This window comes from Hippocampus zosterae, chromosome 18 (assembly GCF_025434085.1).
Source record: "Hippocampus zosterae strain Florida chromosome 18, ASM2543408v3, whole genome shotgun sequence".
NCBI classification, from domain to species: Eukaryota; Metazoa; Chordata; class Actinopteri; order Syngnathiformes; family Syngnathidae; genus Hippocampus; species Hippocampus zosterae.
The window spans coordinates 10,854,626-10,881,272 of record NC_067468.1 but is presented as its reverse complement, the minus strand read 5'-3'; the positions used below and the strand labels follow the sequence as shown (position 1 = coordinate 10,881,272).

The 26,647-nt window shown below is 45.4% G+C and overlaps 5 protein-coding genes across 11 annotated transcripts; 1 reads left to right on the top strand and 4 right to left on the bottom strand.

Annotated features, from left to right (window-relative positions):
- Nucleotides 1-1,246: 1,246 nt before the first annotated feature.
- On the bottom strand, nt 1,247-7,446 carry sapcd2 (suppressor APC domain containing 2). Its single transcript, XM_052051805.1, has 6 exons — nt 6,443-7,446; nt 4,181-4,314; nt 2,313-2,459; nt 2,114-2,215; nt 1,881-1,973; nt 1,247-1,772 (listed from the first exon to the last, which is right to left on the bottom strand). The coding sequence occupies exons 1-6, from the start codon at nt 7,173-7,175 to the stop codon at nt 1,644-1,646; spliced, it is 1,338 nt and encodes a 445-aa protein (XP_051907765.1). The 5' UTR covers nt 7,176-7,446; the 3' UTR covers nt 1,247-1,643.
- Nucleotides 7,447-8,240: 794 nt separating this feature from the next.
- Nucleotides 8,241-10,618, bottom strand: tmem141 (transmembrane protein 141). 2 transcript variants are annotated; one of them, XM_052051815.1, is made up of 5 exons: nt 10,450-10,618; nt 10,246-10,312; nt 9,577-9,660; nt 9,399-9,509; nt 8,241-9,199 (listed from the first exon to the last, which is right to left on the bottom strand). In XM_052051815.1, the coding sequence occupies exons 1-5, from the start codon at nt 10,501-10,503 to the stop codon at nt 9,138-9,140; spliced, it is 378 nt and encodes a 125-aa protein (XP_051907775.1). In that variant the 5' UTR covers nt 10,504-10,618; the 3' UTR covers nt 8,241-9,137. The 2 variants fall into 2 exon arrangements, with proteins under 2 accessions (XP_051907775.1, XP_051907774.1); XM_052051814.1 differs by having other exon boundaries at nt 9,123-9,509.
- Nucleotides 10,619-12,617: 1,999 nt separating this feature from the next.
- zmynd19 (zinc finger, MYND-type containing 19) lies at nt 12,618-16,746 on the bottom strand. Its single transcript, XM_052051813.1, has 6 exons — nt 16,518-16,746; nt 14,879-14,938; nt 14,702-14,808; nt 14,408-14,548; nt 13,859-14,039; nt 12,618-13,302 (listed from the first exon to the last, which is right to left on the bottom strand). The coding sequence occupies exons 1-6, from the start codon at nt 16,566-16,568 to the stop codon at nt 13,159-13,161; spliced, it is 684 nt and encodes a 227-aa protein (XP_051907773.1). The 5' UTR covers nt 16,569-16,746; the 3' UTR covers nt 12,618-13,158.
- Nucleotides 16,747-18,114: 1,368 nt separating this feature from the next.
- On the top strand, nt 18,115-23,134 carry bspry (B-box and SPRY domain containing). The gene is made up of 6 exons (XM_052051800.1): nt 18,115-18,634; nt 19,777-19,875; nt 20,302-20,532; nt 20,615-20,640; nt 21,000-21,124; nt 21,868-23,134. The coding sequence occupies exons 1-6, from the start codon at nt 18,134-18,136 to the stop codon at nt 22,401-22,403; spliced, it is 1,518 nt and encodes a 505-aa protein (XP_051907760.1). The 5' UTR covers nt 18,115-18,133; the 3' UTR covers nt 22,404-23,134.
- coq4 (coenzyme Q4 homolog (S. cerevisiae)) lies at nt 21,070-26,639 on the bottom strand. Of its 6 annotated transcripts, XR_007959909.1 has the most exons (9): nt 26,517-26,639; nt 25,754-25,897; nt 24,446-24,542; nt 24,255-24,357; nt 24,057-24,186; nt 23,835-23,928; nt 23,542-23,741; nt 21,530-21,660; nt 21,070-21,214 (listed from the first exon to the last, which is right to left on the bottom strand). XR_007959909.1 is itself a non-coding variant. In XM_052051811.1 (8 exons), exons 1-7 carry the CDS (start codon nt 26,581-26,583, stop codon nt 23,591-23,593), a joined length of 786 nt encoding a protein of 261 aa, XP_051907771.1. In that variant the 5' UTR covers nt 26,584-26,639; the 3' UTR covers nt 21,281-21,660; nt 23,542-23,590. The 6 variants fall into 6 exon arrangements, 3 of the variants coding, with proteins under 3 accessions (XP_051907771.1, XP_051907770.1, XP_051907772.1); XM_052051811.1 differs by lacking the exon at nt 21,070-21,214 and having other exon boundaries at nt 21,281-21,660; XM_052051810.1 differs by lacking the exon at nt 21,070-21,214 and having other exon boundaries at nt 21,281-21,657.
- Between the last annotated feature and the right edge of the window lie 8 nt (nt 26,640-26,647).

The window sequence follows — 26,647 nt, the reverse complement described above, 5'->3', positions numbered from 1 at the left end:
CCTCTCGCGGGTGAGAAGAAAAAATGCAAGGATGCCTTATGACCCTGGTTGCTCGTATTTATTGTTTTACATGTCATTCATAGTTTAAGTACTTGCGATAAAAGGAGAGGGGGCAGTTTCACTCACATTATGTACTTGAAGCAGACCCCCCTGTCCCCCCCAAAAAAACTAAACATTCAACGCTAGGTAACTATGTTATCTGCAGACATCCCAGAAGTACCATACATTTCTCGTATACATTTACAGCTTATTATTATCGTTTTACTGCCAGAAACAAACTTAGTCGCTAAATAGTTTCTGTGTAAAAATATTGGAGGGCTACATGTTTAGCTACACTTCTTCACAGGATCAATATGATGGGTCATGCAGTCACATAGAGGACAAAAACAGTCAATTTTGCATCATGGAAATGGGTGTGCCAAAGGGTGTTTTGAAACATTTTCCAAACAAGTAAATCCTTCTTCCGCTTTCCTCAGCGAGCAAACTTTCAATTTTGTTTCCTCCTCTGGACCGACCTCATGTCGGTTTGAAGGCTGACTTCCCGCCACCTCCATCATCACGTTACAATAACACATCGCACATGCTACTTCAATATAAAAGCATTTTTCTGTTAAAAAAAAAAAAAACACTCCAACCAGAGTCAATGTAGATTTTGTGTCTTAGAGGGAATATTGAAAATGAAACAAAGGGTAAACTTTCTGTTTCAGAGGAAGGGACCAAATGTAAAAGAAAATGTAAACAAAAGGTATAGGTGATGGTTTGCATGGAAGAATGTGTAGTTTTAACAGTAATTAGACTGAAGCACCAAGTACTGTCGTGCCTCGAGATAAGAGTTTAATCCATTCCGTGAACACAGTTGTGACTCAAATCATCGCTTCCTAATGAAATGAATGTGTTTTTCCCTTCCAGCCCCCCCGTCTATACCATTTTATGATAGTAGCACATGTGGTCATAAGATCATTAAATATGATCTAAAAAAAACATTAAGCAAGCACGGGGGGTGTCATCAGGCAATATAGTTTAAGTGTTTTAAATACACAATGTGTAATTGCCTTTGTTTTATGTTTACTTTGACAGTAAGGAATTTCGGCAGAATGGCAGCTTGTGTCGCCAAAAACTCACAGCGGGTCACCTGTCTCTCAAGGCACCACTGTCTGTGGAATTCATACCTCCTGACTGAAATGGAAGCTTTGTATGTTAGGGGAGGAGCTAAGTTTAGCCTGGGTTGTTGGTGGAAGTTGCAGAATTATTTTTTTTTTTTGCTGCCTGTGCGTGTACATGCACACTTCTGTTACATTTTTTTCAAAATTAAACCGCCTTTAAGCCACTTGATTTCATAAGGCTAGTATGAAATGAGATTTTAGGTATTTGGGGATCATAGTTTCTGGTATATTTGCATTCGGGGCTATCAATATGGGCTATTAAAAACTGGGCGGGATGGCCCGACTGCCAAGAAAATGAAGCGGTTGGGTGTCCAGTGCCTTGGAGTGCTTCTGCCTCTCGGAGTGCACAATTAGCTTGTGGAGTGACGACGTTACAAGTTGCAGTCAAGGGGTTTTGGAAAAAGGTGCATGGCTGCCACAAAGGGTCAGTCGGGTAAACAAACGGCGTCAGTCTTATGAATCCGACCTACTGCGTAAAGGTCAGATGAAGGTGGAGTCCATGGTGCTGGTGTCCTGGACGCTGCGGGAACGCGCATCAAACAGCTGCTTGATCAGCGCCGACTTCTCCTGCTCCAGCTGGGCGATGCGCTCGCTCTTCTCGGTCACCTCCTTTGTGTGGGAGAAGGACAAGGATGAGGAAAGAAGGATAGAAAATCCCGAAATGAAAACAACAATGCAGTATTGGGAGGAATGGACTTGGGGGGTTCGGGGGGAGACCTGTGTGAGGAGTCTGTTCTGGTCCTTCAGTCTCAGGATGGCTTGTGGTGGAGCAGGAAGCGGTGGCTGCGAGGTCGTGGAGAGTGCTCCCGGCTGACCGCCACCGGAAGGGAAGGATGGGATGGAAAAATGGGGGGGGGGGGGTGATTAAAAAAATGAGAGCAGGAAACTATAAAGTAGGTTGGATATAGTATAGCAGTGGTAAGTGTGATGTGTGACAGGTTGATTCTCACCATTCCATTGCAGCAAATAAGGTCATTGAGGCACCGGTTGACTTCCTGTAGTTTGGGAATAAGAATGTTGATGCGACTCTGGTTGGCTTCAGTGAAAAAGTCCTAAAAAAAACACACACACACACAAAAAAAAGCCCCCACTTATTCTCCCTATAGGATGTGCAATGGAGGTTTTGGGTTATCCTGGATCTTGACTGACCGTGCATTGGGAGTTCTGCCCGACCTGCCGCTGCCTCTCGGTGACATTGTGGATCTGGCCCTGGTACCAGTCTCGGGCACGCTCCACCACTTCCAGGCCCGCCAGTAAGGAGTCCTTCTCCTGTTCCAGCTCCTTCATTTGCTTCAGCTGGAAAACAGAAAGGAGCTTTTTTTAGGAAGCTGAAAGGAGCGCAAACGCCATGTTGTCGACACAACTTGAAAGCGAGCTCTTTTGTGCGGAAGGCGCAGACACAAAGACGCAGAGTCCAACTGAATCCTGAACAATGTCGAGAGGAGCTATCGGTCCAGCGTCATGGCAACCGCGCAACAACCCGAGAATGGAGTAAATAGCCAGCGCCTCAATGACGGCCACCCCTCTATGTCTATGAGAGTTGTGCTGACCTGGCTGTCCGTGCTGCACAATTCTGGCCTCATCGTTGGCATTTAGCCACCCCGCCGACCCCCCCCCCCCCGCCGACCCCAATTCCCCATGTGTCCCTTACATGGTTCCATCCCTCCATCTCATATATAAACAACGACATTAGAGCAGGTTGAACTCATTCGTGTCTAAATAAGGCAGACAAGTGAGTGCGTTGATGGAGAAATGAGGGAGCGGGTGTCAAGGAAGTGCGACGGGGGGTTGAAAGTAGTGTGTGTAGCCCAGCTGGCGCACAAATACTCCAAGCACACACACACACCGTAACAGCACAACAGTTGCACAGGCTGCTCGACACAAAGGATGAAAGGGCGACAACACAACTGCGGGTCAAGGCAATCAACAATCGCCGAAAACAACGGTGGCAGAAGGATTATTGTGGGCGGGGGCGGGGGGGTATCTTAAACATGCTTCTAAAAGGCAAGAACTTTTTGCCAAGTACTCACGGGGAAAAAAAAAATACTAACTTCACTATCCAAGTACCGTACTACAAAAATGACCAGCCTTAAAATACACAAATTATCCACAGTCATGTAGTAGGCCAAAGTGTTCATGAAAAATAAGTTGTGGTCCGTTTTATTTTCTCCATGATATAAAACCGGTCCCATCGCTCCAAAATCCACGATACTAAACTCCTCACCGAGAAGTTGCAACTCAACTCTTCCACCTCCCCCAACTCACCCACAAGAAAAAGTGCAGGGCCTTGCCGCTGTACAGGCTGCTGCTGAGGGGGATGAACACGGTGGTGTACGCGGCCCACACCGCCGTCCAGGCCGGGCCGGTTTCCTCCGCGTCCACCGGGCCCCTGAACCCGACCCGGCTCGCTACCATCGGGGCAGCAGAGTCAGCCTCGGTGGGAGGGACACAGGGAAGGGGGAGGAGGAGGGGGGCGGGGAGAGGAGGAAGAGAAAGGGGAGAAGGGGAGGGGGGGGAGTCGGCGGGCCTCCTCGGACGCAGAGGCGAAAGAGAGATGCCAGCGAGGAGAAAGGAGGAGATCAGGCATGCGACGGAAGGTGGGAAAATGGTGGAAGGCGAGGGGGGGAGAAAAGCGGAGAGGAGGGAGGCATTGAGCTCCGGAGGGGAGGGTGGGAGTTGCACCGTGATTTGGGGGGGAGATCAGGGGGCCGGGAGGGGAACGGGGTAGCCAATAGGAGGTGAAATGCAACTTTTTTTTTGTTGCTCTATTCTCTCCACGAGTGACATGAGTTTGTGACTCAACAACATGTACTTGTCCAGTCCATCTGTTCCCTTTCTGCAGAATAGCATCACAGGGTGAGTTAGGGCCTATCCAATCTGATTTTTTTTTTTTTTAGGGGGAGGGGGCACTAGAAATCACTCCTCATACGCATCTGATGAGTTCAATGCGAAGGTCACGCCGTGTGTTAAAAAGGCACGTGACAGTTTTGAAGGACGTTTTGGAGCAGCACACCAACCATTTCGTAGTCCACTCCGTTGGTGATCGTGTGGCGCCTCTGCTCCTCGCGACCGCGGCTGTGTCGCCTGGAGCCTCCGCTGAAGCCCGTCGCAGACTCGCTTTGGGATCTGGGCAAAGTTGATTTGGGAACACCTGTGCACATGTGGGAGCGATGGTTGGTCATTTGTGTTGCAAGATGGGACAATATTTGATATTGAAAGAAAAAAAACAAAAACAGGAGGAGCACACAGTTGCCAATTGTTACCACACGAGGGCGCCATTCAAAACGGAGTCACATGGCCAAAGTGGAATGTTCCTGAAAATATGCTACTTTCTTCTCATAATATTACAATAGTAATCTCAAAAGCATAGAACTTAATGGTGAAAATAGCCAACTTTTTTTCTGAATATTACCCCCATTCTCTGGAGAAAAAAAACTGGGGTGGGGGGTATGTCTTTACGCACAAGATAATGAATTTAATCTCTCAGTGCCATTGTTTTTTTTCTTCCTTTCAGTGTGGCCTTAATAATCCTTTGTAAAATACACAGCAAGACAAAGGCTTAATAAATAGTCGGAGTAGTCAACGTTGAAAATCTTTTCGACCCAATGTTTTCGACCGAAGGTTTTTTTGAGACTACAATGAGTAATAACGCGTGCAGTAGTTAGATATGGTTAAGTATGGCCGTTTTGCTAGGGCTGCTACCATGTTAAATGTCCAACCTCCAGGAGAATGTGAACTTCTGGCAGAATTTTTTGGTGGGAGATTTCACAGCTGTCACGCTTTTGGCGAGGCCTGACCAGCGTCCTGTAATCTGGCCTAATCCTACTGAGTTTGGCAGCATGTAAGAGATTACGGCACGGACAAGAGCTGTTCTGTCGGTCCACACCGGGACTGGACTAGAGGGAATGATAAATTTTACTATACCAACTCGTTATATACCGGCGACGACAGCAGAGGGATGAGTCGAAAATCCTCTGTAAATTAGAAGACGTGCCGTGCCAAAAACACCTGATATGCGATTAATCGATGACGTTGCCTCGGGGCAGGAAAGTCGACATAGCGACGAATGGACTCATTGGTTTAACCCCTTGCTGTTACTTGACATTTGTTTTTATTGTGTGCATGACTGGACATTTTGGTCTCAGTTTGACAGAAATACACAAACGCCACTGCGTAAAACCAGCCAACTCTACACTCTCATTTGCTGACACCCACATCACTCACCAGGTTAGGGCCCACCCTTTAAAGCTATATACGTTCTGCTGATCCACGGGATAATCAATAGGATACTTTTAAATAAAACAATCATCAGCGTTAATCTTTTTTTTAAAAATGCTAAATCAATTGTATGAAAATGCAATTACAATCACTCATGTATTTATCGTAGCATAATACAAAAGAAGCTATGGTGCATTTGTGCGCACTTGCGTTTTTGTGAAGAGTCAGATGCAGCACAAGCCTGAACCAGTGCGTGCTGCCGAGTGGAAACATCACTCCAAACTTTTCTAACGAGTGAAGTAAGTTAACAGGGAGTGAGGGAGTGTCACCCTCGAGGCTGGCTGTGCGGCGATCAGACTTAACCCAGAGAGACTCATCAGTGGGTTGAGCGTGTGTGACAGCCAGCCAGAATGGTTGTGAGAGCGACTCGAGGAGACGTACGAGTGAGATAATGAGCTAGCAGGACTCCTACAGCGTTACTTCTCGCACACCGGGGGAGAATTGATCGTCGGCAGTGGCACCAAAGGATGACATATGACCCAGCCTGACTCGAACGACACTAATAACTGAATGAATTACAACAAGCTGAACATGAGTCCCTTGAACAGCATGCAAAACACTTAAGAAGCACTTTGTCAAAACAAGAAACAGGGACCAGTAATCACTGACGATATTTACATCTTAATGCCCTTGTGATCAAGACAGATGACGCTTCATATACTATCTTGGAGGGATATTTGGCACGTGTCTGGTGTACTGTATTGCCGGGTAAAAAACAATTTAGCAGGATTCTACAGTTTTACTGTTGATGCAAATTATTATTTTTTAATATATGTATGCCAGTGATCAGGAATGCGAGCACCTCTGCCCAAATTTGAGCCAGCGAAACCTCTGTTTACCAAATACAGTGGACCCCTGCATGCTTGAGTGTCCCCATATTTGCCTCTTTGTTGATGTTTTTTTTAAAGAACATATTTTAAAATTTTGTTTTGGGGGAACCCGCTTTATAATTTCACTCCCACCAAATCAAGTCATTCATAACAGCTTTGGGTTGCACATACTTGCTTGGAGCTGGGGTGACTCCAGGGCCAGCGACTCGATGGATCTCACCCGGCTCTGCTGATGCTGGGGTGGCTTTGAGACGTGACCCGGCTCCACCCTGTAAGACCCGCCGGCTTCCTGAGGGGCCGGGATCCGCTCAAGACTCCGACCGGGTCTCTCATAGCCCGCACCATACCTGGCCGGTCCGCATACCGGGTGGCCGGCTCCCTCCTCCGGCCTGGGCCGACTGATCAGGGAGGACGCCCGGTGCGGCTGAATGTTGGTCACGTTGCTCGGCGCCAACGGGCGGACCTTTTTCTCCACCCGGGTGCACGCGGACCGCGGGGCGGGCTGCGGAGGGACAGCCGCCTGCGCCTTCATCTGACAGCGATTCTCCGGGTTAAGCATCGAGTAGCGAAGCCCCGCCACAAAGCGCTCGAACGTGAGGCAGCCGTGCGGAGGGGTGACCCGGCGGAGGCAGCTCAACACCCCGCCGGGTAGCTCCCGAGTGTCGGCGCCCTGCCAGCGGCTCTCGATCTCGGATATATGGACGTAACCGCGACCGGCGTCGTCCAGGATGTCAAAAAGGGTCCGCAAACTGTGAAGAAACGCTTTGGGCAGTCCGTCCGTGGAATAGTCTCCATCTTTGGCTTGGGATTTCCCGTGATAGGCGTCTTTCCTGGGCCCAACTGGGGCATAAATTGCCGGTGCTACGCTCATTTTGCTGCCTTGCTCCGTGGCTATCAAAGCCATGACTCCAGTCGTCCGAGTCGAGTACTTCCAGTTAGCATAAACCACCACGAGCCGGACAACTTTTTCCTAGCTTTAAAGAATAACTACCCGAAACACGCAATTTGACTTACTTTAAACTGTCACGCTTATTTTTCTGAGATGGTTATAAGGCTTGGGAGTCATGTTTAGTCCCGCGTTAGCTCATGTAACTTTACTTTTTAATCGTCCACACTCCACTCCTCCTTGTGTTGAGTCCAGCACCGCCCTTCAAACGTAATTTGCGCGAGGGCTTCCTGCCCGCCGATTGGTCGAGGCGCGCCACAGCCGAGCGCTGATTGGTGCAAAGCGGAGGTAAACTTCAGTTTGAGTTGCTTTGTGTGAAACGTGCATTACTCATGGGCTGGACGTTATTTATATTGGGGCATTTTTTTCTCCTCTATATGATTTGAAAAATGCAGCTAGTGTTAAAGACGGAGAAGAAGCCGAGTTTTCTCCACGATGTCCTCCTACATTCCCGAAAGGGTACATATTGTGTCCACTGGAGACTTTGCAATGACAATTTTTTTTGCTGTTGCATTCACCTTGAAGGAGTCAAACGTCTGAAAATATTTCTTCTCCACCTTCCCGAATCACTGACTGTGTATAGTCCCAACCTGTCGGGGCTTGAACACTCCCTTCCATCTGTTTTGCAAACGTCCCAGAGTGACTCATACTGGAACAACACTGAATTCCCTATCATTTAAACCCGGCCCACTTCTGCCTAATCAGACCATATTGGGCGAGCATCAATTGTAGCCCGTGGGCTGCGTATGCAGTGGTGATCAAATAGAGCCAGGGGCGAACATGCTAACCCCCCCCCCCCCCCCCCCCAGTGCATCGCGCTACTTGTGGTAGCTGGGTATTGCAGAAATGTTGAAAATAGGGTTTGCATTGGCCTGGCTGAGCGCGTGAGCCGGCATTATATAACCCAAAGAAAGTGAGTGACAGAAAGAGAAGGGAGGTCACGGTGAGATGGCTTGACTCCCGACACTTGTCTGCGCTTTCCTCTTCTGCTGTCATGCCCATGCACACAGACTCGCGGGCTAATAGGGTGAAAGGATCGTGAGCATTTGAGCATTTTATTTTTTTCGAGCCAAAGTGACAGTGGAATAACATTGAGTAACTGCAATGGGAGGATGCTCACAGGCGCAGCTGCACTCGAAAGGCAATAAATAACACTGAAGATACAGCCAAAACATTTCCCTTGTTTTTTTTTTTGTAATTTGGATTTGGAAACAGTGTTTTTGTCACGCCACTGCTGCGAGCTTGCATTGCCAGCGCAGAGAATTAGCGATTGAGCATGTTCTTGAGGGCATTAAAGCTTGACCTTTGATCACCGCGTTCACTTATCATGCAAGTCACTATTGTTGGAAGGAACAGTACATGTGGTGGTTTAGTTTGAAGTGGTAGGCCGGATTTGGGCTTTTTTTTTGTTCACCACACCTGATCAAATTTAGGAACATGCCTCAAGTCGGAGGGTGATGTCCATAATACAATCGAGCATTTTCACCCAACCTCCCAATGATGTGACAGGTAATCCCAGCAGAGTCTCATGGTTGAGCATCCGCTGAGTGATACTGCTGTCTAAAACGTATTACAGAGCCAACAACTCCCCCCTCAAAAAAAATAACACCAGATCATAGGCTTAATATCTGATGCCAAAAAACAGAAAAAAAGAGCAACACTAAAGCCTGACTTGCAATGTCTCTTTTTATCCTCGTATTAATGATGGCACAAAGGGAGAAAGCACTTTTTGTGCACGTAAATATGACAAATTATATCATTTATAAATTATATTTCCTATGTAAAAACAGTACTGGGAGGTAGACCAGCTTCCCAGAACACACAGGCAACACTGTATAACATTGTTCGTTTTAACCCTTTCAGGGATGGCAGTTACTACAGTGAGCAGCTTATCATGCTGCATGAAAGGGTTAAAAGATTTTAATCCATCACATCGCCATATTTTGTCTTCCCACTCCCCGATGGTTCCTCTGCTTTCGACACTACAAGACAAAGATAAACATAAGGTTTGTGTTCGCAAGTCAAAGCAAAAAAAAAACCAACAACAACAAAACCATCGAAATGACGATCACTTGGATCACTGGTACCTAAAGGCACCACAACAGTAAAAGTCTCCTATGTTTATCAATCCGGTCCTACGTACATACTGCACAGCACTTTCAGCCAGGGACTTACCGGTACTTTGTGGCTGCAACCTATCCGGGACTTTGCCAGTTTCAAGTAGCAACCAGAGGTCGGAGCATTTCTGCGTTTCCCACCGTGTCACAGCATAGCTGCCGACCGATGACGCCACTGAGAGAAAGAAGAGCTGGAGACTTTTTAAAAAGCAGGGGCGGGGGTTTACATATTGATTCCTCACCGATGGAAACAAGAAGGTTCCACTGCAAGGGATATGCAAGTCTCTTTTGTAGAATCTTCTGCAGGGCAAAAAGGCCAACAGCACCTGTAAGAGAAGGGCGAAATGATACGATATCCAACAATTATGACAACATGGCAAGGGCTCACGGGTAGTGAACAATTTTTTTTTAGATTGCAGTAAAAACTGTAGATTGACAATTTGACAATCCAACAATACTTACAGGGATTCATTTTTTATCCTAGGCTAAAAAACACTCATATTAAATCGTGTTTATGTCTTTGTTACACTGCCCACTGGTGGCCAATGTAAGCAGAACGTGAGGCTGGAGTGGCATTTCTGTTCATCTTCAATTGGGAAAGAATATATGCATTTTGGCTCAAAATGGTGTTCTCAAAAAGATGAAATGCACAAAATAATTGACTCAGAGATGTAGCAAATACATATGACCCAGTTCTTTGGTCCGCATCTTCTAACACACATGCCTGAGGGTTCTTAGCCCTCATGTGGTAACTACAGTACTAGATTTGGAGATTTGGAAATTATTTCGCTCCTATTTAGTGTAGGTTTTCAGCAGGACAATGCAAAACTGCAATGGAAAAAAAATCCAAGTTGGTAAAATAAGTAAAAATTGCAATAAAATTCATAAATTAAAAAACATGCATTAAGTACCAAGAATAAAGCTTCCAGTCCCCTTCATGAAGGCGTAGGACTGACAGGCGGCATACCTTTCTAAGCCCTGAAAGACAAAATTACTTAAAATGAAGGGTGAAAATGTCATATATTCATCTATATTTTATATTACACATAAGTGGTATCGTGAGTGTATAATGAAGCAAAAGACAAAACACGTCACGCTAAAATATAAACGCTCACCGGGTGTTTCGCCACCAGCTCGTCGTCCACTCGAGTGAGACCAAGATTGACCATGTCGTGTATTACAATCTGACTTTTAAAGCTATTTCACGGATAGGAACATCAGCTTTTGTTGACATAACCAGCGCCCGGATGCCGTCCGAGACTTACAAAACAAGAGTACAAGGATGTGCAAAAACTAGGGCGACGCTGACAGATCGGCGGTGGTATTGCACCTCTTCGTGCATCAAATTTACAATTTTTTCGCTTTTAAATACGATGGATCGTAATATGGTAACGTGACATTTTATCGGTCGTACGTTTTAGAATATTTGGGTCTCTACTGTTTGAATCGGGTATGTTGGAGGAGGGAGACATCTACAACATAGAGGACAGCAGCCCCCGGTGAGTGGAGTTGCCCATTCCTGGCAGACCGTGGGTGGTTGTTAATTAGCCCCACTGTTACGTCATAGTGGGGCAGAGAGGTTTTCAGAACAAAGCTGATAACTCAAGATTTATTAGGTGGCTCAATTTCACACTTGATCGAGTGAAACGCTTAACGGATAGAAATAAAACAGATCATTGGAAGACCCTCATTTTGTTCATTTTTTTATTTGAGCATCATTTTACATAGGAAAAGCAACTGTTATCGCCCGACTCTAGTCACATATTGTAGCTCTTAATTTCTAAGTGATTCATGTTCATTTTCTTACAAAAAAAAAAAAGAGCGCAGGGTGATGGTTGAAATCACACCCTGTCTCGGATAAACGCGCTAAGATGGGACCGGGGTTTTAACGCAGTGGTGAAAACCCGTTCACGCACACTGACAAAATACACAATCAATGAGTCGCATGTCAACGTGGGACACATGCTGCAAATGTCTGGACTCATCAGAGAAGACATACTATGCATGTGCATTGTGGGTGAAGGCGCAAGTCAAAAAGTCGACACAAAACAAACGAGGAGGTGGTTCACTTTGTAAAGAAAAAAAAAATCCAAAAGCAAACAGGAGGGGTGGGCGTTCAAGTTTTTCAACGTTGTGGAAGATTTCTGTGAACAGTGTTTTTTGTGGAGGAAACCTGGAAGGGCTGCGAAAATAAACAAAACAATTAAGTAGTGCCTAGCTCTAACACGATTTCAAAGTAAAGAAAAAGCTGAAAACCGTTCTATACTGTCTGTCCACTTCAGTTTTCCTTCAAATATCACCACCACAAAAAAAAGTTTCACAAATACTTTAAATAAATAGAGCTCCATTGATAGAATTTCCCCCCTCCCCTTCCCCGAAAAAAATAGACACACATACACACGCAACAATACCAATGGGAGGACTTCGTCATGAAAAACAGTGCCGTCATAGTTTTAATCGAGTATTGTTTTCTTGTCATTAATTAGCGATGCCAAAAGTACCAAACGGTCATTTTCCATTGAAAAGCATCAATCTCCACAAACCTAGTTTCAGATAAACAGAAAAAATGTTTTTAATCAGAAAACCCAAAAATATAAATGTATATTAATAATAGGAGGGTGTTCCAAAAATCCCGACATCATTTTGTGGTGTACCAACAGGCATTTCTTGCTCAAATGATCTGAATTTAAAGATGTTCAAAAACGTTCAACTTCAATGACATTCACTAGCATTGAAAATGTGTTCATGAGTCAGAGTGTGCAGTGAGCAATTCACAGGAAATTCAATTTTTAAAAAACCTGACAGCATATTTAGACCCTCAAAAAACTAAAGACAAAAAATAAGTGGAACGCAAAACGGAAGACGTGGCATGTCTGATGTTCAGATGCATACTGAACATCTGTTTTCAAGTCGATAGTTTGAACGTGTCGTTGAAATTATAATATTTACTTCACATCACTAGCCGAACGGTATAATTGGCCATGTCATGTTTAACTTACTGTCATTAAATCAATAAAAAAGTACCAGTGAGCTTCCTAAAACTTTTGCCTTGTGCAGACTCTTAAGTCAAGGGAACTGGACTGATGTTTGCTGAATTTGTGGGGGGCGGGGGGACTATGCTATGCACAGATGTCAACTTTTTTGAAACACCCAGCTTTACAAACATATTCTTCAATAATATTCAACAGAGATGTTCATAAATAGTGGAGAGATACACAAAGGTGAGTTCAATGGTTGAAATTTGTACCGCTGTCTGCAAAAACAAAATGATGAAAATAAAAGCCACAATTTGGCAGCTACTTTATTACAAAACAGTGAAAATGTCTAATTAGACTGAATAAAAAATTAAATTGGAATATGGCCCCTTTTGGAAGATATGTGTGCGGGCGCACACAGACACACACACACACCGAGTCCTTGGCAGAACATACAACGCACGCGCACAAAATACTGTTAGTGTGATCCAATCCGAACAGAAGATGGCGTCCGTATCCGAGCGTGATCCAGTTCGTCGGCGTGACAAGTCGTTACCTCTCGCGTGCGAAACGATTAGCAGCAGCAGGTCGAGCTCAGAGGGTGTCACCAACCCCCCCAAAAACAAAAAACAAAACCAAAAAAACTTTCCCTGTCGTCCATGTGAGAAGCAAGGGGAATTATACGGTTGTGGAAGTGTATGCCGATGTCTGTTAATCACCTACTTCCAATCCACCAGTGAGGCGAGCGCCATTGTCTCTGTGGTTTCAGTCTCTCGCCTTCCCCACGCCCTCAACCCCAATATCAAAACGCTGTATCCCCCCCCACCCCCCCCCATCCCTTTTTGCCGATCACCGCTCCGGTTCCGACTCCAGGGCCAGTGCCCGCTTGCGCTCCCGACACTGCTTCTTGTGGGCGGGCCAGTCTCTCTGCTGGCACTGCGAGCCACAGTAGCGAGCCACCTGACAGCGGCCGCAGATGTTGAACTCCCGGAGCTGTGGAAGAAAGGCAACGGGTTGGAAAACATTCTGCGCAGAAACTAAAAAATAAAAGGCTGGCCATTTGCGTCAAGCTATAAACCGAAGCCGGGATGCAGCCGGCTTCAGCCAACAAAGATTTACGGCACCAACCGGCACAAAACCGACCCCCCACGAGTGCTACTTTTGGCCACGTTCCAGAGAGGGATCCTGATTAAGATAAGCCATTTTAAACTAAAAAGAAAAAAATGTGTACAGAGAGAGAAGCACCGGGCAAAAAACACCAGTGTATCTTTTCTGGTTCAATAGATAGTTTTCAAATAATCAAAATTGATTTTTCATATGAATGATATTTTTGGAATTGAGCAAAAAGTAATGATTCAGCAATCATTTTTCGGCCGTCTATCGTAATAACGAAACGGGATTTGGAGGGGACTCGGCCTTACAGAAATTTTATTTTTTGCTCTATATCAGCCTAGCAAATTGTGATTTGAAATCACATCGAATTGGAAAGTGAACCAAAGACTACCAATTTGGAACGCGGTGCACATTTTCTTCACAGTCGACGACTCACCCGCCGCTCGATGAGCGAACAAGGCGGGTAATGGCACTCGTAGTACGTGCACGAGCACTCCTCTTCCTCCACCAGCTCGCCATTGGCATTGTAGTAGCGTGTGCGACTCAGCTCCAGGTACTGCTCCTCCACCGGGTCTGCCGGAACCTGCTGGATGGCCAGCCAGTACAGTGACTGCTCCCTGGGGGGGGGGGCGTGGAAGGGAGAGAATAAAATGTCTGACAAAAATATGTCTAAAAAGACGCCACACGCAGATGGTGTGTCGTGATATCAAATGGCCCACGAAGCATTAATGGATCGGGGGAGCAGTGGGTAAAGGTCACTTTAGTTTCATTGAAAACTAAATTGTCAATGGGTGATGAATGTGAGTGAATGGTTGTCTATCATGCCCTGTAATTGGCTGGTGACCAGTCTAGGGTGTATCCCAGTTGTCTCACCCTGCCCAAAAAAATCATCTTAAATTAACCGATGACTCACTGCATGATGACAAAACACCAAAGCGTCATTTGCAGATCCCAGCTGCCCCCAATCTCAACTTCTCAGCCTTGCCTTTGCTTGCTGGAAATCTCTTCCGGTTTGGGACTCCAACCCACGGGGACCAGTCGCAGATTGTCTAGCCTGTTGTCAACCGTCACAGAGTTGATGTGAATGACTTGGAAACTTGGGGCGATGCCTCCTCGGTGCTTCTCCCTGAAGAAACCAGACAAGGAGTGACACGGTTAAGAGAAAAAAAGAAAAAGACGTGTCATCCAAAAGGTGGTTAATAACTTAATTGTCGAGACAAAGGAAGGATCAGTTTCCATCTTAACCGACAGGCAATTGCCAGAACAACTAAAGACTCACCAGAGCAGCTCATGCAGCGGCCTTCCCGCCCAGCGTCCCTTGCCAATATCGAAAGCGTAGGCAAAGATCTTCGCACCATTACCGTCTGCATCAACCTCCATGCGCGCCTGGCAAGACATACACACTTTAACGTCGGGTGGACAAAGACTTGAGGGGGGCTACGGTGTGTGTCCTTACCTCAAAGGCATAGTTTTCAACAAGAGGGATGTCCTGCTCATCAATCAGTGTGTATTTTGTCTGAAAGTTCAATAATATACAAATGAGGTTGCATTGCAGTCCAAAATAGACACATTGGACAATTTAGTAGGCACAGGGCGAAAAGACAAAGTTTGAAGCATAACTGGTGTGGTTTCACCAGTTGAAGAATGAGTCCCCCCCCCCCACTATAAAAGAACAAGAGTGCCTAAACTTGGATCAGTAGCTTTCCGGTGAAACTGCGAGTTGCTAAGCCAATGAATGACATGTGGAGTCAATATTAATTTTTAGTAAAAGGGAAAATGGGCAATTGGATGTCAAAATTCTTCCAATTTCATAATAACTGAAATGTAAAATGTTCCCTTATCCTTGTTTTAATTTGACACAAAAGCAAAGGATGCATCTTTTATAAAGTGAACAGATGTGTTCAAGGTTGCCAGAAATTATATTTAAATTGATCTCATCAGCTGTCTTACTTTTTTAAGGCTGATGCCGATATTCTGCATTTTAGGATAAATGGCCCAGCCGATGATCAGTCTGTCCCTATTTATTATTTGCGTGTACTGCTCAGTTTTATTTACTGTCAGTGCTTTGTTTCAGAACTGGTGGATTTTTTAAAGTCATCTATGAATAAAGTTGTTGAGCAGATAAGCATAGTCACATTAAAATCCACATCCATGCTTTTCTATTGGCCCATTCATTTCGAACAATATTCAGTTGTATACATTGTTAAATATTTTTCGGAGAGTGCCTTTTCAAACAAATTTTAGATCCACGTGTCCACGTCCACAAACTGCTAGTCACGTTCCATCTCCTCACAGGGTGTCTTAAGTGAGCGTGTGTGCGTGCGTAGGGGGATTCCATGTGATATGTACCCGAGACCACCCCGTCCTCCCCGGGCAAGCCGAAAGTCGGAACCACAGCGTCATCCGCATGAAACACGGGTGGAAACACGCGATGTGACAGCCCAAGTGTCCACTATGATGCCCGCCAGCCGGCACAACAACAATGTTCCACCCCAAACGTTTCTCATGACTACCACGCATCTATTGACTAGAAAAGCAATTTATAATTTGGGGAGAATTTATGGGCACGGGGGAGAATTTTCCTCATTTACACGGATTTATGTATGAGCGGGAGCCAAGATTTAAGACTGCGTCTGGGCAATGGCTTCCTCGTCTTAAAATCCAAATGTCTGTGCTAGCGTGGCCACGCTCGCTCGGTTGCTCGTCGTCGTGTCATTAACCTCGCGGTGAGGAACAATAAGGCGTTTGCCTCGACAACCTCGGCGCGGCAAAATCGCTGCGAGGGAAATAAGCCATTTTAGCCACAATAATTAAATAACAGCAAAAACGCCGAAAGCCTCTGCTAATGCTAGTTAGCGTTAGCATCTTACCCCGAGAATGCGTGGTGGAGCTGGCAGCGGCACTAGCAAAGGCGACCCGCCGCCGCTTTCTCTAAATGCGTTGAAACGAGGCTAAATTGTTAAAATTTCAACATCATCAATCGGCGACTTTTACCAAACCTCGATTAGATCCCCCAAACGGTAAATTTTGGCTCCTTCTGAGTTCCCGTGGGCCCTCCCCCGGCGGCACATGGCAACCCCAGGATGGCTGCTCACCTTCCCGGCCACACGGCCGAGCCGTACGATCCCCAGCTTGAAGTCCGACATCGGGAAAGAGCGAGGCGTGGGATCCAAGCCGGTAATAATCGTCGTCAGCTGGGGGAGGCGGCCCCCTAAAGCCCCGTTACGATACCGTTCGGGTTAAGTGGCTCGGACTCTCTCCGGCGGCAGCCCGGCCTCGGTGACACCGCTGGCAGTTGGCGCAGGGAAGGAGGACGAGCTCCGAAAGTGAGGCGGGGCGACAGCAAATGCTTGTCTGACTGGCCAATCAAAACGACCGTTATGTTTTCTCAAAACATTCGTTTCCGGCTTTATACCCAATGGGCATCGAGTTATGGCTAAAAACCGCCTATTTCTTGTATTACGTCATCACCTCGTGACCGGTCACATCCGTTTTCACGAATAACTGGTGACAAACTCAGTGGGATTTGTCAATCACTTCAAGTAATTTTTAAAAATCAATTAGCGACTTTATTTATTAATCGTGAACGCTAACGCTAAAAATCCAAGAGTGACGTCACGATGCATGACGTTTGGCTTCACAAGCAGCATTGACGCAAGTTTTTGGTGGCGCGCACACAGTTGCCTTCATGTCCTATCAGCATGAGCTGTACTGCAGTGTTTTCGAACCTCTATTGAGTCAAAATACATACAGTATTTGACTGTTGGGAAAATCTCACGGAACACCACCAAAGCAACAAAAATATGTCAAAACAAAAATACAATTATCTACCACACTGTTTTAAAAGTTACCAAATCAAAAACTGCTTAAGTCTTGACGATCAGACCAACTTGTGAAACTGTTCCTTTTATTGGTAATACAATGTCACACAGTGAAACATTTGGAAATTATATCCCAGAACTACCCTGTCAATCACTCATATCCAGTTACACACAGATGGGCCGGTAGAAAGGGGGGCGGGGGCTCACCAAAAAGTACCCAACTTTCACAAAAGGTCTTTTGTGGGTGAAAAAATGATAGCGAGGGAAAGGATGTCATTATTTTGTCTTCCTCCCCTGGAGTGATGCACATGCACTGTTGCAAAATAGGCTGTTGCTGAGGTGTGATTTTACTACTTATCCCTGAACACACTTACGACAAGTTGCTTACAATTATTTAACGGAGATAAAGAGAGTCCAAGTGGTGTGTTGTTTTTTAGGTACGAGGCATCGTTTTGGGCTTTGACTTGCTAGCATAAACTTGAGACACAAGCGTTTGTATGACAGTAGTGAACGCAACTGACTTCATAATAAGCAGCACTTGGCAAATAATGAAACATTCTTTTAAAAATAAGATTCAAATTGTTGAGGCCAATTTCTCACTAAGTTTGCTGTCAAACTAAACATAAAATAGAATAACTACATGTTTTGTATTCTTTTTTTAAGAACCTCCAACTGTTTGACTTTAATTTGGTTCTTAATCTTAATCCTAAAATGCAACACTAAGTATGATAATATATCTATCCTCACAGTCATATATTATCCTCTGTGAAGAGAAACTTCAAACCCACAAGTTCGACTTCCTGATCAATTTGGGACATGTCTTGGGAGTTTTTGCTGATAAAATTGTAATATTACTCGTTTATTTAATTATTTACAGCTTGGACTTTCAGATGTACAAACACAACAGCGCTGACACATCTCACTACTTCCGGGTAGCGCTCACCTGTTATACCTGCGCTACAGCGCAGACTCAGCTGCGTCCCGCTTGCACACCTGCTGCCATGATGACTGAGGAGCTCCCCGATTTCACCTCACCGAAGAACGGCGAGGAAACTTCCACGGCGGTAAAAAGCGAGGCGATGAGCCCCGCGGAGCAGCCCATCTTCGCTGCGCTCGGGGTGGACGCCGCCTCCTCCTCCTCCTCCGTAGCCGCTGGGAACAAGCCAGGCGGCGGGGCGAAGGCACCTGCTCTGACCGCTGTCATGGCCACCACCTCCGACAATGAGTCCGGGATCTTCTCCGGGGAGAGTGAGACGTGCGTGGAGCACGAGTCCGAGCTGGACTGGTTCTGTGGGACCGAGTTGAAGTTGATTTGCTCCCACTGCGCCATAGTTGGCTCCTGCCATGGACACTCCGTGACCCCCTTGGCCGACAGAGTCACTGAAGTCCGGGTGAGTCTTAGTCGTCGGTTTCTCCTGCATCTTCGACAATTTTTAAACATGTGTAAAAAGGCCGCACGTGCTAATAAATAAAGACGTATTTAAATAAACACATTTTAAACGTACTATTGCAGATTGCGCTGTTCTTACGGTGTTGTGCAGACTTGTCGGTTGTTTGTAATATTTTCATTAAATACTGTAATTTGTATGAAAAACCCTTCGAGCAGTGGCGGGCAAAGAGAGGTGGTGGGAGGGGCGGTGGGGAGCAGTTGGGCGGCTAACTAACAGAGAAGGGCGGGGTGCGTGGGGGGGGGGCACCACATCTCCTTCCCACATTGTAAACCTGGATTAGTTTGAGTTTACATGGAAAATACGAGTAAACGGTTAAGTAACAAAATAGCAAAATTTACAAATATGAGGTAATGACAATCATTTTGCAAAAATAAATTTTCAGTTCAGTGGATTGAAATCCGAATCAAGATTTAAAATCTTTTGTATAACTAGTGGAAGAAGCGACTATCAGCTTTTAAGATAAAATATCCTTTATTTGTCCCACACTGGGGAAATTTACAATTTTAGGGACAATTTAGAGTGTTCCATTAACCTGCCATGCAGGTTTTTGGAATGTGGAAAGAAACTGGACTACATGCAAACTACACACAGGAAGGCCGGAGCCGGAATCGAACCCTGCGCCTCTGCACTTTGAGGCCAACGTGTTAATCGGTCAAAAACCGTGCTGTGATTTTGAAGCTGTGAAAGCTAAAATATTTACAATCATATATGAACCATACAAAGTGATGTATAAGCCTTTATTTCTAACCAACAATACTTGCACACATATCTGTGAGGGGCGTGGCTTTGCATTGGTTGTTGCAATGCTTTTGTATACTTAATGTCAAACGATGTGGACACTGGCTGTGAGCACATACCAAGCCAAAGGGCCAGCAGTGGATTGTGTGGAATTTGTTTATACATCTGACAGCACCAATAAATCAACATGTAAATCCCTGTAAGGGTGTGTGACATGTCTATCAGGTTTTTCTTTATTATCATCCCCATCTAATTCCTCTCCAGAGACAGGATTTTCTCGTTGCATTTGCACCTTACAGCTCATTCTTTTTTTTTTTTCCCTCCCGCTGCCTCGTCCCAACCAGAATCACCTAGTGGATGTGTGTGAGAAAATGCAGCTGCAGGCGCTCAAAATGGAAAGGTTCATCGAGCGCACACTCACAACCAAGGAGCAAAAGCTTCAGGTGGGAGACGTGTCCAAATTCACCCAATTCCACAAAAAATAAAACTAAAAAATATTTTGTTTCTCAAAATAATCGGTTCCATAAAACTACTTTCTATATGCACAATTCTGAAAAATGAAGATGCAGGAGTTATTGTTTTCATTTAGTTAGCTAGCTAGTGAGTGGATGATTAGTTATCGCTCATCATTAGTCAGTCATTCAGGGCTGGCTGTTTAGTTACATAGTTAAGATTGTCAGGGTAGTTAGCTGGGGGTGGCATAAATTAGTTAGGACTGAGTTTGTTGATTAGTTATCTAGCCAGCTAACTAATCAGCTAGCTAGGAAATCGGTTGCATGTTGATTGTTTCTCTCCAAACTCATACACACCATGTCATTGTGGACAATGACTACTTCAGTGCTCCTTGTTTATGCGCGTGACTGGTATAGGTGGCAGCCAGCATGGCTCGGGAGCGAGTGGTGGCTCGGGTCAGTGCGGCACGAGAGGCCCTCGAGGAAGAAGAGCAGCGCCTCCTGGAGGAGGTCCAACGGGAGGAGGAGCGCGTCGAGCAGTGCCTCCTCACCCAAAGGGCTCACTGGGGCCAGGCCATGGTCAGCCTGTCACAAACACGCGCCCGCTTGGTGCACACGCTAACGCACTCTCCGGATGCACAACTGGCGGTGAGTCGTAGTCCACATGGTTTTGTTTTAGATAGTAGTACTCATAAATTATTTAAGATTTGCATTCTGTCTCCACTTATAGACGGGCATTCGGGAGATTGCCGAAAGGTAAGGCAGGCTAACATGACTTTCTTGCCGGTAGATGTTCCTCTCAAATATAAAATCATTCTGTCTACAATAGTTGGGGACCACTGCATTTGAGCCAATTAGAACAATGACCCAGCTATGCCAGCAGATGGGACTTTTTGCACACAATGTTTGCTGCATGGTTGTTGTACTACTGCCACCTATGGGACTGGAGTGCAATAGTGTCACCCACCACATAGGATTAGCATTGTTTGGTCAGCGTTCTAGTTGTATTTCCTTTGACACGGTTATCGTGTTGGATGTCAATTAAGTGATTGTGCTGCCATACCTGATTGGTGGTAAAATGCATCAGATAAGGTCAATGTGCCTTCTTCCTGTAGAGTGGAGGAGGCTGAGGGAGTGGGCCGGCCATGCGATACGGAGCAACTCAACATGAGGCCGGGCTGCAGCGATAGCCAGCTGCTGAGGGGAATGTGGGCCACTGCCATGCTGCACAGGCCAAAAGGTCAGTCGTGTGCATTATCCATACAGGAGGTCCTTGGTTTATGATGGTCCCAAGTATGACATTTGCATAGGGTCCTGCTGACCTGCATCCCTAAAGAGGATAAGCAATAGAAAAATGAGAGAGATTCCATTCCTGAAAAGTTTTTGAAGATCCAAATTGTCATTGACAAAAAGGTTTATTGACAACAAAAAATAGGCCGCATGACTGACAAAGTACAACAAAGGATGCTGGTAAAACACCAGGAAAACAAATCAACCCAAGACTTGCAAAAGGCAAGGAAAAAGTATAAACGGAAACAGCTTGTCAAATAGACAACAATAAAACAAAAAGTCTGTGATGGAAAAAAACGTGAGAAATAATTAAAAACTATAGGGCAGCATTAAAACGTCCGGAAGAATTCACTACTTGTTGGCAGAGCCGTTAGCCGGATGAACCATCCGACAGATCCATGACAACTTGGAAGTCCTTAAATAGTTGGCTGATTAATGTTGGCTGCAGGTGTGCCCGCTGGAGGGAAGGTCCTCCTCTGCCACCTGCTGGAGACACACAAAAACAGAATCGGACAAACTCACAGACTAAGATGAAATCTTCGCCTTGATTCGATATATGCAATCTTGGTTCCATTTAATTTTTTTGCAGTCATGTAGCATGTCCCATTTTCTATGCGAGTCCTAGCGCGTGGCCCTTTGTCCATTCTAGAACAACACTGGCCCTCTCGTAACATCCCGTCCTTGTGTCTGCAGCTCACGGTTTGCCCTCTTTAAAGTTTGACGAACGCACCGCTAATCCCCTCCTGCTGCTCTCCGACGACCGCTGCACTCTGACCTTCCTCCACAAGAAGCCCCCCCAGCCGCCGCCTTACGACCCGGCGCGCTTCGACTGCTGGCCCAATGCCCTTGGCTCCCTGTCTTTGTCCTCCGGCACTCACAGCTGGGTGGTGGATGTGGGCCACAGCGCCGCCTTCAAGGTGGGCGTCTGCTACGTTGGGCTCCAGCGCAAAGGCTCCGGGGACGTGGCCCGGCTGGGACACAATGACCAATCGTGGGTGCTGTCCCACTACGACGGCGAGTACTCTTTCTGGCACGCGGGCGAGAAGGTGCTGCTCCGGTTGGCGACGAGACCCCAAAGGGTGGGCGTCCTGCTGGACTGGCTCAGTCACACCCTGCTGTTTTACGAACCGGAGTCCGCTGCTGTCTTGCACTGTGTTACGCCTAACTTCAGCGGCCCTTTGCTGCCTGCGTTTGCTGTGACTGACCAAAGTATAACCATATTACACTGAAACTGACAAACTACTTCAAGGTGGAAGTCAATCCTAAAATGTTCTTTTCAATATGTCCTATTCGCCGGTTCCATTTTGCTTCTTGCTGTCGACTGAAAATGACACCATGGTTGCTTGTAACTCAGGAAACAACCAATTGTGACTCAGCGCCAGAAAACAGATGGATTTGGCTGGTTAACTCATATCACACAAACACAAAATGAAACAGAATGCCCTGTTCAGACTACTGGAGGTGCATAGAACATGCTATTGTAAAGAACATTTTGGGGTAGACTTCCCCTTTAACACGAAAAATGTGAAATCAGGGTATTTATCGCGAATATGCGAAGGATTACTATTATCGTAGTTTTGAGATTGAAGTGGGCTTTAATTACAGATGTTACGGTACTATATTGTCACATATTTGACTTTTTTAATAATGCTTTTATAATTAAAAAAATTGTCATCTACCTAATGCCAATGCTGTCTACACAAAAAACTGTTTTGTTTATTTAGTGTTTTGGGTAAATGAATGATTGTCGTCTTTCTGGTCTGCAGTAGTCATACCTCCCTTTCGTAGTCTATTTCAATCATGCTAATATTAACAATATAAAACTATAGAGCAAATCAAGATATTTCTTCAATCCGTAATATGGGAAATGTAATTTTAAAGATCTTGTTTCCAAATTGCTGCGCCTCTGGAGTACCTGCCCAAGTGTGAAACGAAGCAACCAAGTAAATCTTTCACCCCATTGTTATGGAACGTTATTTAATAAATGAGCAGTGGCTCATTTGCATGAGACCGGGCTACCGTTTCAAACGAGTGACTTTCAGCAAGACAAAAAGTTGAATTATGTCACCAAAAAAATTGAACAGACGTTCTACTGGAAAGTGTTTGAAATTACAATTTTGAAACATGAAGAATAACGTCTTTTTTTTTTTAAACCATTATCCGATAAAAGGCATTTTCTCAGAGACTGATGCAAACAGCCACAAGGGGTCAGTATTGCCTATCAATAAAGGCAAAATAAAAGGCACAGGAGTATCATTTACTCACTTGTCATAAAAAAAACAGTGAGGCTTTGATTTAATTTCCTTTGATACAAAAATATTTGTTAAAATCTCAACCACACACACACACACACACACAACTCCCCACCTGAAGTCCATCAAATGTTTCTACGTGTTAAGGAATGCTCAGTGAGCATTTATGGGGGTGGCTGGATGTTGAGTTCTCTTCTCAGATCGTCCAGGCTCTGCTCCCATCGCCTCTCGTAGAAGACGCACAGAACGCAACGAGCCTGCAGGCCATTTCGCACCGCCCACGGGCCCAAAGATGTGACCAGCGACTGGAGACTTCTGGGGAGAGATTGTAAAAGGAAACCATGTAACAAATCAACCAGGGCGTTGTGTTAATAAATGAATAATGGGCAATGAATGACAAAGCTGAACCTGGCGTTGAGCCGAAGCGGGCCCAACAGAGCTCCAAGGGCACACATGGGGAGCCCGGTCTGAGCGGCTTCGAACCATTTCACAGCAACTTCACCTGGGGATAGTTTGATTGATTGAATTTTTTTGGGTGCGGTGTGGTAATTTGTTTGTCCGTGTACGATAACATGGTAACTAAATTCCATCGCAATGAAGAGAGAAAAATGACATGAGGTCCCTGCTCACCAAGCATGTTGGTGGGCATTCCCAGTAAGGTGTGCAGCAGGTCGTGGACCTCTCGGTATCTCTGCATGACGTAGGACAGTTCCTCGTTGTCCACGAACTTCACGTGGGCCCGCGAGTCGGGCGTCACATGCTTAGAATCCAAGAAAAAAAAAAACGTGTCAAGATGCTGTCGGTCAGTTCAACTGAGAATGAACTCACATTGTCTTCCAGGAAACGGATGTATTCCCGACCAAAAGATCCCTCGGGTAAGGAGGCCATCTTTTCCAAATCGAGTGTGGACAGGCGGATCTTGGGTCTCTCCCTACAGTTTCGCAATGACAAAAACCAAAAACTCTATTCTGGGGCCGCCGGATGAAGACTTTTTGGATCATGTTGCTGTGCCGACTCACGTGAGAATTCTGTATCCCTCTGGGTCGTTTCTCATGCGGTCCCTGAGGTTTAGCAAGGCCAGATGGCCTGTCGTTTCTCCGAGCACTGCAACCATGTCTGTGGAGGACAGTTTTTTTTAAACAGATTTACGCACATACTGATAATCGGGCCGATTTTTTGAGTCTGGACCGCCTTGCGAATAATGTCGACAAAATGCAATCCTGAGTGATTATCATGTGGCAAGGGTGTGCTCAGAGTGATTTTTTATTTTATTTTTTTTTACTCCTTAACATGCTCAAAAAAAAAAAACGGATGCGAGTGCTGATGTTGTGAATTCCCTTCAAGTAGAATCATCCTAGCATTTCCGGATGTTGTTCGGATAGCTTGTGCCATTAATCTTGTATCTGGAGGTCTGCCCGACATTTATCAACTCCTGTATCTTTATCAACCAAGCTCTAACCCAGAAAAGTTTACCTCAGGTTAGATCGTAAACTCCTTTTTCCTGTGTGGCCCAAACTTCTCGTCATGTGAAAAACGTTAAATCACTTAATGGCATCTTAACTATCTGATTGGCTTGTATTTCACCTTAGATATGAAGCAGTTTAACGGGCCAAGCTAAGACTGCCAATGAGTCACTGATCAACTCTTACTTCTCTTCATAGTTAAATAACGAAACCGAATCAAATGTCAAATCTGCATAAATTGTATACCACACTGATAATCTGTTTAAATTGGTTCAATATGTACAATGGCAAATCCTTATGCGTTTGGTCGACACCACCAGAGGAGATGGCCATTCATTCCCACCACCTTCTATACCGCTTGTCCTCAATAGATGAAATCATTTTCAGCTGACTTTGGGGGTGAGGGTTGGTCAACACTGGATTGGTCGCCAGGCAGGTAAACACAAATAAACATGGGAATGTGGCTGTGAAGGAAATTCAATCAAATGTCCAAAGCCAAGATTCAAGCCTGGTATCTCGGAAGAGAAATACAGACGGACTAACCACAATGTTGTCCAGGGCAGAACCTGTTTTGTGGAAATGAAACTCTAACTGACAAACAAAACACAATATGATGAAATGAAAGTTGATGAGGTCTGGGATAATCACAGATGTTCCTTCATACAAAAGGCTCTTAAGATACAATGACACTGAAGAAGCGGACAAGATCAGACACCTGGTGTCTAAAACCGTTGCTTTTCCTTGACAAAACTTTCAGGTTGACTTATGTGCGTGTGGGCAGCACCTACTCTTCTTTCTCGACTTGATATGCAAAGTAAAGGGAAAATAGAAAGCCCAGGTAGTGTTGTGATTGACTTTTCTCACCGTGCCTGTAGGGGTCCTGCAGTGCGGCGATCCCCGAGCCCACTGCCAGCAAGGCCTTTTGAATCGGAGAGGTGGGGATGTGTCCAGGATAAAGTTCTTCATGGTATCGACTATCTGTCAACTTGCTCCTGCGCTTGACACATGCTGCAGAGCCAAAAAAAAAGGGGGGGGGGCAGGATGAGCAATCTCATACCAACATCATTACTGCAAAGAGAAAAAAAATCTGTGTTCCCTCATTTATATCCCAGTTCACTGACCAATTCCCAGCTGCACGGCAGATATTTTAAAGAAATTAATTTATTTGTCCAGCCGGAAATACGCTGCTCTATTGCAAAAATATGCGATATGACAATCATTTTGAAGCTAATTTTCACCAATTGCACATCCACCAAACAAGATGTGTTCACATTTAATACAAATGACACATAAGCGGACACGAGTTGTACAAAATCAATCAACAAAAAAACCGCAACGCGTCTCCAGCTACAATTCCATCCAAAACCGACGAGGCTGTTTGAACAGTATTACAAATAAATTAATAAAAGAGTATAGAAGCGTTTACTTCAACGCGGCTGCAACATAAAACCAGCTAATTTCGACTATCTCCACTAGTAACTGCCCTCCCTCAATGTTAGCAGGAATTCGACCTCCACCGTGTCATTTACACCGGAAGAGTTATTCCCGTTTTCAATCATTTTTCAAAACGCTGCACGTCACAACCTTTCCCATTATACTCGAGAACGTCAGCGGTAGAAATTCATACCGTTCGCGATCACCGTGGAGTGCCTGTTACCCAGTCGTGGTAGCGGTCGAGCCACTCGAGGAAACATTATTTTGACGTTCGATAATACGCATGCGTGGTCGACTTTTTTTTTTAATGTACTGCAGTGTCAC